The sequence below is a fragment of the Xylocopa sonorina genome, chromosome 1 (genome assembly GCF_050948175.1).
Source record: "Xylocopa sonorina isolate GNS202 chromosome 1, iyXylSono1_principal, whole genome shotgun sequence".
Taxonomy (NCBI): domain Eukaryota; kingdom Metazoa; phylum Arthropoda; class Insecta; order Hymenoptera; family Apidae; genus Xylocopa; species Xylocopa sonorina.
Window position 1 is genome coordinate 1,141,141 of NC_135193.1, and position 13,878 is coordinate 1,155,018.

Genomic DNA, 13,878 nt, shown 5'->3' on the forward strand with positions numbered 1-13,878 from the left:
TTTATTCAATTTATCCATTTCCGGCATAGAAACTAGTTTATCTGTTTACATATTATTTCATGACACTAATACTTGAAATGAACTGTTTTACGAAGTAATTCTTCTCTGAACAGGTTTGAACAACTACGGATTCCCGCGACGACAATTCGATTCCAACGTCAGTGACCAGGAAGTGACGTTCTTACAGCACAGTGTCCACGTAGCGCCAGAGCTTCTGACGAGCGCAGTTATTCGTACGTGAAATAACATTTTGTTACGCGCTCTCCAGTCGTACGCAACGTGAGTATATCGTGTTTTCACGCGTGAATTACAGATCAGTTCCCTTCGATAAAAGTGAGAAAAATATTACGGGAAATTAGCTGACATTTTTCTCATATTAACTGACGCATTATTTAATATATACATTCCACCGAATTTTCGAGTAAAATATAGCAATTTCTTAAATGGATTATAACTTGAAAAGCATATGCGATTTCGCATACAGGCTCTGTGACATTTTACCTCGACTCTGTCAATTTCGTCAAATAATTAGAACCGGACGTAAATTGTGAGTTGAACGATGTAACGTTTCACTTTCAGTTTCACGAGCACAATGGATCAAGTAAAGAAGCTTACCGAACCTGGACGGCAGTTCGCCAAAGATAGTATTCGTCTAATCAAACGATGCACGAAGCCCGACAGAAAAGGTGATGTATCAACGAATTCATTTTTTTTCTAAGATGCACCGCAAATGCATGCTAGCTACATGCTACCTACCAACTGAAAGTTTGGAAATTTTTACTATCTTAAATATCAAGAGAGAAAAAGAGGAGGTTATTAAAAACAATTACTCTGATATTTTAAACTCTGAAAAGATTTTTTAAGGACTTTTCAGTCAATAACCCAAATATCTAGTAAGGACCGTAAACGCAAAATTAATTTCAAACTGATAAATGTTAAGGAATAAATTGTCATCTTTTTAGCGACAATAGATCACTTTGCTATTTCTTTCTCTTGACAAATAGTCTCATGATAAATAAAGATAAATACTCCATACACCAGATGTGAGAACATTTTTTATTTTTATCAAAAGTTTTCACTTCATGCAATTGTTTATCGTGTTTATCATTTTAAATTGTGAATCTGTTAGAATGTTGCTACAAGATTTTGTATGGGTACGGTTCAAGTAAAATACTTTCAAATATTTAGCTACTAACATCACATATGATAAAATACTAAAAATTGCCTTTCTTTCTCTATTGAATCATGTAACTGGGATTTATTGTGCGTATTATTGTTTAGAATTTCAGAAAATTGCCATTGCCACAGCCATTGGTTTCTGTATAATGGGCTTCATAGGATTTTTTGTTAAATTAATCCATATTCCAATTAACAATATCATTGTGTAAGTAAACTTGATTCTTAATACTTTCTTTGCCTCTCAACAATTATATTTATCTGTAACATTTCCTTTACAGGGGTTCGTAAACTCGCGTCCAATAGGTTCAATGAAATTGTTTCCCCTACTCTATACATACCCCAATGGTATCTCTATTTATAAGATAAACTATGTATTTTGTTTCGCATTGGTTGCTATTGAGATATGAGAGAGTGTGTGTGTGTGCATAATATTAATATTGAATTTTATAATAAAACGTGTGTATAATACCAAATCATTTATTACGTTTTTTGTAATTATGTGTTCACGCGCTGGACTCACGCCCAGGTTTTTCTGCTGTATCACAGAATCATTGTCAACAAAGAGTAGAAATTTATCTTTAGCCTATACAAAAACCTATCAAGAAAAATAGAAACTTAACATATCTTAATAACAAATTTTATAAGCCATCTTTACAAATACCATTTCTTGTTTACTATTTAGAATTTATTGGTAATCTTGTATTTCTATTAAATACCGTAATTGGAAAAATTATTAGTGCTGCCATCTCTACGGAAACGTCTAGTAAAACGGGTTAGCTACCTGTTACATTGGTAATTTACTTTGCTTCGGTAACCACGTGCAACCAGTTTGAGCTCCCTTTGTACAGACGGCGCTGCGGGCAAGCCAATAATCGATGTCGCTAGTTCTAGAAGAAATGATTGCTTGACGTTATATGTATTAAGAAGTAATTTTTGAAGTTACGTATTGGTTCATTGAAATGTTTCCATTACAATTTCAAAATGAAACTAATATGTATTACTGTTCTATTATCTTAAAACTACTGAAATAATGAAATCATTTAAGAAATGACGCAAGGTTCTTCCTTTCCTTCCAACCCAACAGATTTTTTCACTTAAACGAATCGTTAAGTTTCGAACGAAATGATAAATAGGTATTAGTATCGAAGGCACTTTTATTTATAGAATAAAATTTTCCCTTAGATTACAACGATAAAATTTTGTCAGCCATTTTTCTAGTTCGAATTTCATGCATTTTTCCCTAAGGAAAAACAGGTATCGCATGGTAAACCATGGCCAGGTACACAGTAATAAGAGACAATAGTACGATTTTGTTACGATGAATACAATCTTGTATACTGTTTGCCATTTTGTTATTGAAATTATTTTTGTGCTTACTCTCTAGAAAAACTTTGATTCTGAACCCTTTCGGAGCTTTCGACATACACGTCCATAACTGGGAAAACATTCTGCAAGCTATCAACACACTCATTAAACTCTTATAAATCTGATTTCATAATAAAAAAATAAGATAAATTAATACATCACTAACAATTGCACTACCATCTCGTGCTTTCTATTTATCTTTGTAACTCTACTGAATATTATCAACTGATTTTACTAAAACGAAATAAATATAAAAATCTGTGCCATTGTACCATCCCTAAAGACGTAAAGCTGCAATTAACAACGGTACGTTTGCAATGGCCCTAGCTCAGAAAGGGTTACAATATACTTCTCTACGAAAACGACGAACCTATAAGCCAGATACTATAAGCGACAGTATCTGGGACTTGAATAATGGCAGTATATATTGGATAGCAAACGTAATCATACCGAAATATACATTCTAACACATTTTTTCTTTTGAAAAGTACCACCGCGATGATTTTGTCTACGATTTTACTACGAACATCACGTTCCACGAAAAACCATCACAATATCTCTCTCCTTTAAAATAAAATGCAATACTTTTCTTTTCTTTCCGAACAGTCTGCACATTAAAAAGTTGTCGCACGCTTTTTCTCATCGCGTCGATAATATTAATTCACCGTTTTCGGATTCCTCTCACTCGACGATAGAAAAAGACTCGTATATAAATATAAACTCTGTCTGAATAGACTGTCTGATATACTATTACATTTAGAACTCTGCATTAGTAAATAGACATCGATAATATTAGACGTTTGTAACATGTGTATTAAACTATTAAATACTCTCTTCGGGCAACTTAATAAAATTTATATAAAAAGCAAATATATATATATATATATATATATATATATATATATGTATATATACATATATATATATATGTCCATATAGCACCACACGTGTGTGACTGTTACGTGTTCGTCCTGCGCGTTAAAAAAATCCATTCTTAATTGCTCGTGGACGCTTTTTTATTTTAATCTCGTGAAAGAAGAACAACGAGGAAGACTTTGTCTCACTTCCGTTTCACGAAGTGTAAGAAAAATCTCCACCCTTCGTTTTAGAATCAACCGACGGTAACATTCCGAGTGAAATGAAAGGCATGTTTTGGCCCTTGCGGACTCGAGGAAGCGTTTCACTATTGATGGACTGCGGATGTTTCTGCAAATTAACATTTTTATAGACGTTTTAATGATAATAGAAAAAAATGACAACTGAACGGAACTCAACTCAAGTATCGCGACGTGTAACTTTACTCAAATTATGTAAACATCCGCAGTTTAACTATTATCCATGGCGTTCAAGTATTAAACTAGCATCCATAAATTACGAGAACGCGTAAGCGTAGCCCCAAGGTGCGTTTACTAATTTCTTTCCATCCGATTATTTCAACCCTGTTGTCAAAGCAAATCTTCCCTCTGACCGATAATTCTGATGGTTCTTTGGCATATTTCCCCTTTGTCGCTATTATCTTCGTCTGTTTAAGAAAAAGAGAAAACAACACAATTTCAATAATCGCACGATCAGAGGTATTACAATGTAAAAGAAAATTGAAAAGCAAATTTTTCTTGCGCAAACACACCGAGGGAGGGTAACTACCCACGAAGTTGAGGTATGTCGTTCGGCCGTTGTCATTAATCGTCACGTAGTCGTGCGTCCGTTTAACTGTTAATGACGTGTACACGTGCTCGACATGTGCGTGTCTTCGCGTATGTAAATACAATATAACATACGGAATCTGTATATAAAATATGCGCATCTCGTAGTATTAAATAGATCGTTTTTCGAATGCTCGTATAATTATAAGTATCCTTTGAGAGCGCGTACTCTAACCGCGTCCCAATGCATGTGAGATAGCTGTGATCAAAACTAAACTGCGGATGTTTATGCGGACTAACAAATTCGTAATTAACAGTATCAAAGAAACTTGAGATGTAGTATCTCTATTTTTTCTCCAGATTTAAATTTCCTACGAATACACAGACAGATATGCATAAAGATCCACAGTCTAGTTACGCTATACACCGAGTTAGAAATTACACTGATTGGTTGTCTCACTGGTGAATCGAGAGGAAGCAGTCGCGTGAAAAATGAACGGCACTTGTCTCGCGACTAGTTATTTGTAAAAGAATATCTCGATTCCTTCTTAAAACAACAGAACACCTTTGCGACTCTCGAAGTTCCGGTTAATACTTGCGAATCTACTCACAGACATTTATTTTTGGAACGAAATTTGGTACGATGAAAGCGTTACAAAAATTAAATGGGTACGAAAATTCCGTTTCTTTTGTAGCCAATACGTCCGTGCGACAAAGTTTAAATCGGGCGTCGCAGAGGCGGTCCGTTTCTACCTTAAGCTTATCGATTACATTAAATTACATTTTAAGAATGTCACAGAGCTTACGTTCACGGAATCAGTTAACTTACTTTCAAGGAAGGGTTACTGTTAAGGAATGTCTTCAAGCGTTCTACGAATCGAACGTTTCGAGTATAATTGGGCGTGTTAAAAACAGGAGGGATAAAGTAGAAGATGAAAGGACAGGGTGAGAAGAAGAAACAGGAGGGCGCTGCAATTACAATAATCCACTTACGAGCTACAGACTTGCGAATAACAGAGGAAGGGGGCCTAGAAGCTCCAGTTTACCGGGTGTATTGCAGAAGAAGCCACGAAAGGTAAGAGAAGCTCATACAGAATCCTTAAGTCGTCTTCCAGACGATTATTCATCATCGACTGACATGGTGTTCCCGCTTTCTTATGTCTTCTTGGAATGCATGCGACTGTTCTTTACTTCCATCAGACTAGTTTCCAACGTTTGAAACTATGATCAGATCTATCTCAAGGCATTTTATATTGCCCTACGATGGCTTGAAGACGAAATATACGTTCTAACTACGTCTAAGGAGCCGTCAAAGCCGTACAAGATGGTCATCTTAATACGCTTTAGAGATGTATAAGACGGACGTCGTAACGACATAGCATCCTCAACATCTTTAAAACGATCAGATTACGTCTCGCTATGTCTGTTCGAGGTGTTCAGACCAAGAATAAAGGCGAAACGAACGTCTGCAAGATTGCAGGCTCCGCGTTGTTCAAGCGGAACAAAGCTCTGTCCTCTCCAATTGGTAAACCGGACTTCCAACAGAAGGTGCTCCTCAAAATGACGCGGCAGGCGTTGTTGCAACGTCGGTAAACCTGCTAAACCGTGCACCCGGCGTCCGAGGTGGGCACGAACGGACTTTCTTGCCGGTAAAAGTCACCTTCGTACTCCTCCACCTTCACCGGGTAGTCTGTCACGCAATTCTGAGGCTGGTTCAACGCCGGCGGTGGCTGTACAAAGTTCTCCTGGTAACTGGGTAGCTGCAACGGCTCCGCAAACTGTTGGTACGAGTTGTCGGTGCCGCCTTGCTTCAAGCAGGTCGGCCCGTGGAGGCTCAGCATGTCCATCAGTCTACGCCTCTGCGTCTCCAACTCCTGGATCTGCGACTTCAGGTCGTGGTTCTGTGTCTCGAGGATCTCCGATTCCTGAACCAACGTCACCGTCTTCTCGCGCTTCTTCTGACGGCACTTGGTGGCGGCTATTTTATTCCGCTCGCGTCTCCTTCGACGTCTCTCTTCGTCCTCCGGGGTCAGCTACCAAAATTTCGAACAGAAGTTAACCGCTGTTTTACTTTCGCATGGTGTTTTATCTCCCACCCCCTCACCCCATGCTAATACAGTAGAACCTCCCTTATACAATACGAAAATTCGAAACTTTCCTCATCCAAACGTGTATCTTATATCACCACATTGTATTTATTTTTTTTTAAATGAAAAACTTGTAGTTATTATAACAATTTTAATTTAATTTGAAATATTGATTTTTTATAATTCCTTCTATTTAGCTTCTACTTAGCTGTTTAACTATTGTACACATAAAACCGAGCGTTAAACACACTTGTTGTTTTATTCCTCTTATCTACCGAGTTCGCTCGTCGAAACTAGTAGTTCGATGGTTCTACTGTAGCATGAATATGCGATTCGAAGTGGAAATTGGCGAACAAGTGTGAAATAGAACCAGACACCATATATAATATCATAAAAGATGGATGGTAACTGGTTAAATTGAACTCGTGAAATAACATTTCGACCAGCGACCTTTTTTTTTCATCGTTGTACAAATTTATTTAGCGCGTTCATCGCGGTTAATATGGCGGCCCGTTTATCATATGATCGAGAGTCCGGGTCCTTGGCCAGGAGCGGAAGTGACTGTGTGAACTGGATGGAAATGAGTGGCCCGGTCTGACTCGGAAACCCGTGAAATCGATGAGACGAAGACTTACATAGCGGATCGCACGACATTATGACTGCTTTATCGTTTAAACGAGAACAGTATGTGAGAATTTTTCTTACTCCACCGCGGTTGTTGTTGCTGCCGGATTCCTCCTCCTCCTCATCGTCCGCGCTCCCGTCCTCTTTCTTCGTCCTCTTCTTCGCGTCCTCTCCGGCTCCGTTCGCCCGCCTCTTTGTCTGCAGCGTCAACTTCAACCCTGCGGTGTTTTTGCATACACGGCGATTAGTCACGCGATTCATTATCGAAATTGATGGAATAAAAAGGAGATATTGCTCAGATTAAATTATATTTTTAAACTGATTCCCGGAGTCTGGCTACCAGTCGGCGGAATGGTCGTTGAATCGATTTTATTTATCTTAAATATTAAACCAGCCGCCTGAATATTTGTGCCATTCCTGTCTGTCGTGTAAATTTGATTTAATTCGAAGTTTTTCAACGAATGTGTTGTTTAAGTGCGATGTTTTAGTGGAGTGTAACAAAATTGAATAATTAATGCTGTTAATGCTTGTCAAATTAGTCTGTTGTTTCGTATATTGAAAATAATTTCGTTGAATTGCTAACTTAGAACTTTATTCGTAAGTGGTGCTATATTTTTGCTATTAATCACTCAATTTTGCTGAAATTTTGTCTGAACACACTTTATACGTATTAATGCACAGCGTAAAAGATTTATTGCAAAATCTCAAATAACAAAGTGAAAGTACGAGCATTTACTTGCAAGGCTGAGTGTGTACGTTACACTAACACTGAAACACGTAATCCCGTTAACTAGGATATAGCCTGATCGAGAAAATAAGCGAAACTAAAGTTTAAATTGTTAAAAAGCAATATAACTTTTAAAAGTCGAACAGACAAGTATCAAATATTTTAAAAATAAACAGAAAAATACAGAACACTATTGTAACGTCCTACGGTTAAAATAAACACTGCACAATTTAATAATTATATACAACCAAACACTCCAATTTCCTTTATCAAAACTTTATGCGTTAATGAAAGAAACTAATCGAACTTCTTTACACTTGCTCCGCAAACAAATTCCACCTCCATTAAAACTAACCACCAAGAAAATTGCCGTCGAGAACGCAAAACGTTATACGATCGAACGCATTCAACTTTCAATTGGTTGCCAAATAAAAATCATCAAGGATCCCCGTTCGTATCGCGCAAGAAAAACTGTTTCCACCTTCCGTGTCACAGCCCCAAGATCTCTTGAATCGTGTCGCGTTCTTAGAAGAGCAGGGTCACAGCTAAATCCTGCGCGACTTTGAGGGGATCGATCGGCAATATCCGACGGAAGGAGAAAGAAGGAGTAGAAGTAGAAGATGAGCAAAGAGACAAGAAGTCCGTCGAGTAGGACCCGGTAGGATATCGTCAAGGCCACCACCCGGATGGGTACCTTCTTTAATGAGCTGACTACAGGTGTGCTGGACACTCGGTGGGCTCGGCTCACCGCTGCTAGTCGAGTCCGTACGGTCCCTGCTCCTCTCGTTCGTGTAACCCTCGAAGGGATTGGTCATGGCGATTAGGGAGTTTACGATTTCCGGTGTCCTTGGTGTGACCTCGGCCGCCGCGACACCGAGAAGACCCGCGGCAGCCGTCGGGCTTGGATTCACGTTCACGTTCAGGTTGTACATGGTCGGTTTAGATTACCATTTAACCTGGAATAAGAACAGAGATTAAGAGTCCGGATGTGACGGATGCTGGTAACGCGTCTCGCGTGAAACGAACCAACCTGAAAGCCCGTTGAACTTTCAGAGCTGTTTTAGCTATGCGTGCGCCGAGAACGTATGTACGCGATCTCTTTTCTAATTTTTCAGGATTTTGCAGTTTTCGATGCAGATGTTTAGAGTACATAAAAGATGTTGAAGGTATTTGAGTTGTTGATAGTTGTTTGCAAAAGACGATATCATATATTTGTACGGTTACAGTGTTTAGGTTTTCGGAATTCGCTGAAAAATGTACAGACCAAATCTTGATGCCCCTTTTTTATTTTGTAAAATGATGGATTCTTTATATACTCAAGCATGGACCGATTCAAATCTTTTATAGTGATAAAAAGAAGAGTTTTCAATTTTTTCTATGATTACAAATTATAAATTCAGTAAAGGAAGCACGTAATCGCTGTTACTTTTCTCCTTTGCTGGAAGGTAACAAACTAAACCTGAGTTAGTCTGGATTTTAAATATGTATATAAGAATATAAGAATCAGAGCATATAAAATCGAAATAAATATCGAATGTAGATAGTAAAACATCATTTTATTCAATAGTCACGGAACGACGCAAATAATTCCAAGCACCTCTTCGGTACAATATTGTCAAAACCTTATCGCGGAATCTCGTTACGTTAACGATGCTGACTCGTTCTTTAAATAATTATTTCCGTCGGGAACAAAAGGAAACCGAGCCACAAACAAAATCGAGCTCTCCACGTGAGGTTACTCAACGAATTAAAATGGAGAAAAAAAAGCGGAAACCAGAGTTTTTTTGGTCCAGTTGCTTCCCGTTTCTACTAGTTTATCTCAGATCAAATGTATGTACACGAAGCACAGAATAATTCTGATTGATAAGAACGAAACGAAACGAAACCTCGCCGCAATATGGCCACGTTCTATCTGCAGCTGTCGGAGAATTTCAAATGGTTATTGATAACAGACATCCTCTATTGCGGTTTTTCTAGGTTGATTTAATTAATTACAAGAAATCGGATTCACTACTTTTAACCGTTACATTGTTATTTTCGCGACCTCTCGCGGTACTAGACGACCGTAAATTCTCGGAAAAGTGACTCGGAGTGTTGAAATGTACGATCTTCGAGGAAAAACGAATGGAGAAAAAATTACGCGAACCTGATAACAAGAAAGAGAAAGGAAAGAAGCGCGCGCGTATTCATGATTTATTTATGTCTATAAGACATCCTCGTTTAAAGTTTGGCGAGTAACTGGTGTATCGAATAGTGGAATGGTCTCTCGACTTATCCTCGCGAGTTGCCGCGAGATCTCATAATAAACGTTGAATCGAGATATACGAAGCGTCGAACTTTAAGGTACTATCTTTTTCCACAATTTACCGATTGAAATTTATTTTATTACTTGCTGCTTCGAATTGACCTTATTCGTCTGATTGGATTGAAATTTCACGAGGGATCATCGCCAACTTATCTCTCCAAACTTTTCGTACTATTTTTAGCCCGAAGATTTATTAGTTTATGCTTCGAGCATTATTGGAATTATTTTCATGACTTACTGATCTCAATCTGAGATTACAGAATAAACGAACAACTAAGAAATGAAATGTTAAATTATTAATAATAGATTCCCATTTCCATCTTATCTAAAATCATTTTATTGGAGAATGGAACTTTATAAGCGATCTCCCTTTCTGATCGGTCATTCATTTTACTTTTAAATTACGTTCATTAGCAGTTTAATTCAAGTTATTCGACAAATGTTCAATTTCTATCGCGTGTAAGTTAATCTTGTTACAAAATAAAGCTTTACTCCTCTACGTGTCAAGATAATTGCAAAATTTTCGCATCACTCGAAACTTCACGAACTATTGGTTCAAATTGATTAAATTTGAGCAGGGAATAACGAAAAATGCCCGAATCATCATTTTTCAATTTACGGAGACGAATTGACAAATTTTCTATGCTGTTCGCTGATATTTCAATGACGATTTACCGGAGCTAACTGGATCTTCATTCCCCTTATTGTGCATTCTCCTTTCCGGGGAACGAGAAGATTATTGATACAGCTTTGAAAGCACGGCTATTGAGCTCAAATCAGTGGCGGGAACAAAGAAGAATTCAGGCTGAATCGTGAAACGGTGATAACGAGACCGGAAGCTGAAGATGGATATCGATCAACCGGTCAATAAACAACCTTTGATTGACAATCAAAAAACGTGAAACACTAAGACGAGGATTATTAGCTAATTTAGTGGTTATAATTGATACACAATTACAAATTAACAAAGTATCGAAGTATTTTAATTCTTGCAGGATGATGAACAAGAAAGTTAGATTAGGCAATTTCAAATATTAATTACAGCTACTATATTATTAATTAGGGTCACGTGAATATCCATTCAGTTCGAAAACGTATATTATATCTTTTATATATCTCACGCTAAATTATTAAGGAAAAGAGAGACTTCAAATCTTCAGCTCAGCTTCATTTAAGGAATAATTATCAAGCACCACTATAAACTAAAATATGTAATGCTATAAATATCGCACTGGTTAGATAACTGGAAAATAGTAATGTATAAGCGAATATAAGATAGAATTATGCAAAATTAGGTCATACATGTGTTTATGCAAATTAATACTTACATAAATGTAACTAAAGAAATCTACTTTGCTTTGAATATTTTTGCATATTATATGCACCTTTTACTTCAATACGTACTTAAATTTCCTATGAATGTCTATGGACCCTCACGATCTAATTTTAAATAAAAATTTACAAGCATCATCACATTTTAAATAACTAAAAAATTATCTATATACCCTAAAATAGCCAGATTTGTATTTTAAATAGTATTTTCAAGCGGAGACTTGTTAAATGGCACGCGCAACGCTAATATGTTCCACTGAAACAATATGACTGGCTCTCTTCCTCAGACACGTTTTATTTTTCACGACATCCAAAAAGACTTCTACTACAGGCGGCCATTATCTCTCGCGCAGAGTCGACCACCTTCCGTTAACTTTTCCAGAGGCAGAACGCTTACGTAACCAGTCCGCGGATCGCAAAAATAACGAGGCGCATAATCGGCACGCAGGACGCGCGAGAATCTATCAGGCAGGCGGCGGAGGAAGCGAAAGGGAAGACGAAGAGGAGAGGAGAGAAGAAGCGGGGACGGTAGTGTAGAACGTTAAAAGCTTGTCAAACTCTCGTCAAAAATACATTTTGACGTGCAAACAGCCCCCGTTCGCATGGCTGGCGTGTCCTCTAAAAAGAAACGCCATGTCCTCCAGCGGAGACTAGCCGTCCGTTCCCAACAATCGAATTCTACAGCCTGCTCTCGGTTGCTCGACTCGGTGGTAAACTTCACCGAGTCCACTCTGCGTTTTACAAATATACCACGTTGCTAGCAATGAGTTGATCAAGTGCCATTTTTGCCTGCGTAAAACTAGAAACATTTTTAGAAATACAATTACTGACTTAAACTAATTGATGTTACTCAATTTTGAATCGATTTTTTTTATCTTCGATCTGTGGAATCTTGATACGAGTGACGCCCATAAGAGCGCATGCACGAGTTACATTTTGTATTCCAAAGTAATTTTAAGTTCGAACATTTTACGTTCGTCATAGATATTCGCCGAGAAAATAATTCTTAATGAATCGCATTCGATATAGTATTCGAAATATGAAGTAAAACTTTCGCGTTTGCTTTTAGTGGAAAGGCAGAAAGCGCAGAGTTGGTCAAATTTGAGTAACAATCGAGCAGCGAGTTGGCCAAGCTCCTCTTCATGCCGTCGACTTCCCGTCTCCCAGCGTTTCTGGCTCTCTTTTTACGAGAGAATGGCCAGTCCCGTGCACGAGTATACGCAAGACACGAGCGGTGCGCAGAGCAGAGAAGGGAGCCGCGTGTTTCGTAAAAATTTGATCGTTCCGTATTCGGAGCCTAATGCCCTTGCAACTCCTCCTTCGTAGCCTTCTACGGTTCCTCCGGCTCTCCGCCGCCTTTAGAGCGGTCCTCAACGGGGCCCGTGGGTCGCGAGGCGAGCGATACCGACCAAAAAATCGACTTCCTCGGACCGGATCTCTCTACTACGGACCTGGTACCTTCGTTCTGCTCGCTGGAGTGCTGCCACGAGACGTATACCCACTGACCTATATGTCACGCGGGAAATCGTTAGGAATATCCTCGAGAGAACGTAGAGTTTGAGTAAGGGTTGCTCAGACGCGTTCAACAGTTTTTATCCGAGGACAATTGGGTGTTTAAATGGCCAAACGCTGATAATTTCAGAGCATTGAGAGTAGTTCTGAGCAAAATCGCGACACTTGAGTAGTGGTTGGAGCGTTAAAAAAGAGAAGTCTTAGGGTTTAAATATCTAACCAGCATCTGTGATAATTAAAAGAACCGCCACATTTCAGAGCAAATATATGATCCATAGAGCATCTTGTTGAACATTGCCTCGATAGCACATTGATCCTTAGAAAGATGCAGTTTAGTTACTTGGATTGAGATAAACGAATGATTGAAAGCTTGAATGACTGGGTAATAAGTCGCAAATCTTGCAACTAACAAAGACAAGCCTTATTTAACAAATTTGTAGCATATCGTAAGAACTTGTGAGAAAATATAACTGGTTTATCGGTTAACGAAACAAGAAGAATATTAAATATGCGAACCTATATAAATGTAACGTTTTTTACCATGTAGAACAAAGTCATAACAATAATAACAGTCGCTCATCAAATAATAGTATTCTATCGTTCTTCAAATAAAAGCGGAATGGTGATTCTATAACAATTGAAAGTAAAAGTCCTTGCTTAGATGCGTACATTGAAATCTGTCGTTAAACTTGAGTAAAATCGTAGTAAAATAAAAAGTGACACATGTGCACTGTCTTTATCGTTTGAAGGTAAAAATAGAGCGTATTCCACGAACGACGAGCCAGTGACTTCTCTTCTCGGATCTAATTTCCTCTTGTCATTTTCTCTCGTGTATTTATTCACACTGATTAAACGGGAAGATGATAGAGAGGCTAGCGAGGATTCCAGCGAATCGAGGCCACGAAGCGGAAGGAGGAAGAACGCTTAGATTTTGAAATTGAGCTCTACGAAAATAGCCTGCGAAATGAAATCGGGAAACAAAACGATACATCTTCGAATTTGCATTAATTCGCTCCTGTAAATGTTTTCTTCTTTTTATCTTTCATTTTTGTATTTCGTCAAACACGGTTCAACGAATTCGAAAATAATCTCTGTCGACAGACG

The 13,878-nt window shown here is 38.2% G+C and overlaps 2 protein-coding genes across 4 annotated transcripts in view; one reads left to right on the plus strand and one right to left on the minus strand.

Annotated features, from left to right (window-relative positions):
* Nucleotides 1-130: 130 nt before the first annotated feature.
* LOC143423135 (protein transport protein Sec61 subunit gamma) lies at nt 131-1,652 on the plus strand. Its single transcript, XM_076894235.1, has 4 exons — nt 131-279; nt 580-686; nt 1,282-1,384; nt 1,458-1,652. Exons 2-4 carry the CDS (start codon nt 593-595, stop codon nt 1,465-1,467), a joined length of 207 nt encoding a protein of 68 aa, XP_076750350.1. The 5' UTR covers nt 131-279; nt 580-592; the 3' UTR covers nt 1,468-1,652.
* A 3,954-nt stretch (nt 1,653-5,606) lies between these two features.
* The window catches only part of Atf3 (Activating transcription factor 3), a 30,606-nt gene continuing 22,334 nt past the window's right edge, over nt 5,607-13,878 (minus strand). Inside the window, exons 2-4 of one of the 3 annotated variants that reach the window (XM_076908552.1) lie at nt 8,374-8,581; nt 6,980-7,116; nt 5,607-6,220 (exon numbers count right to left, since the gene is read on the minus strand). In XM_076908552.1, coding sequence (XP_076764667.1) covers nt 5,786-6,220; nt 6,980-7,116; nt 8,374-8,557 — 756 coding nt within the window. In that variant the 5' untranslated portion in view covers nt 8,558-8,581 and the 3' untranslated portion in view covers nt 5,607-5,785. Of the gene's footprint in view, nt 6,221-6,979; nt 7,117-8,319; nt 8,582-13,878 lie in introns of all 3 variants that reach the window. The other 2 variants (XM_076908543.1, XM_076908535.1) reach the window with 2 other exon arrangements.

Excerpts from the sequence above, each read along its gene's own strand:
- LOC143423135 (XM_076894235.1), top strand. The coding sequence starts at position 593 with ATGGATCAAGTAAAGAAGCTTACCGAACCTGGACGGCAGTTCGCCAAA. Across the intron at positions 687-1,281 it reads CACGAAGCCCGACAGAAAAG|AATTTCAGAAAATTGCCATT; the intron begins GTGATGTATCAA and ends ATTATTGTTTAG.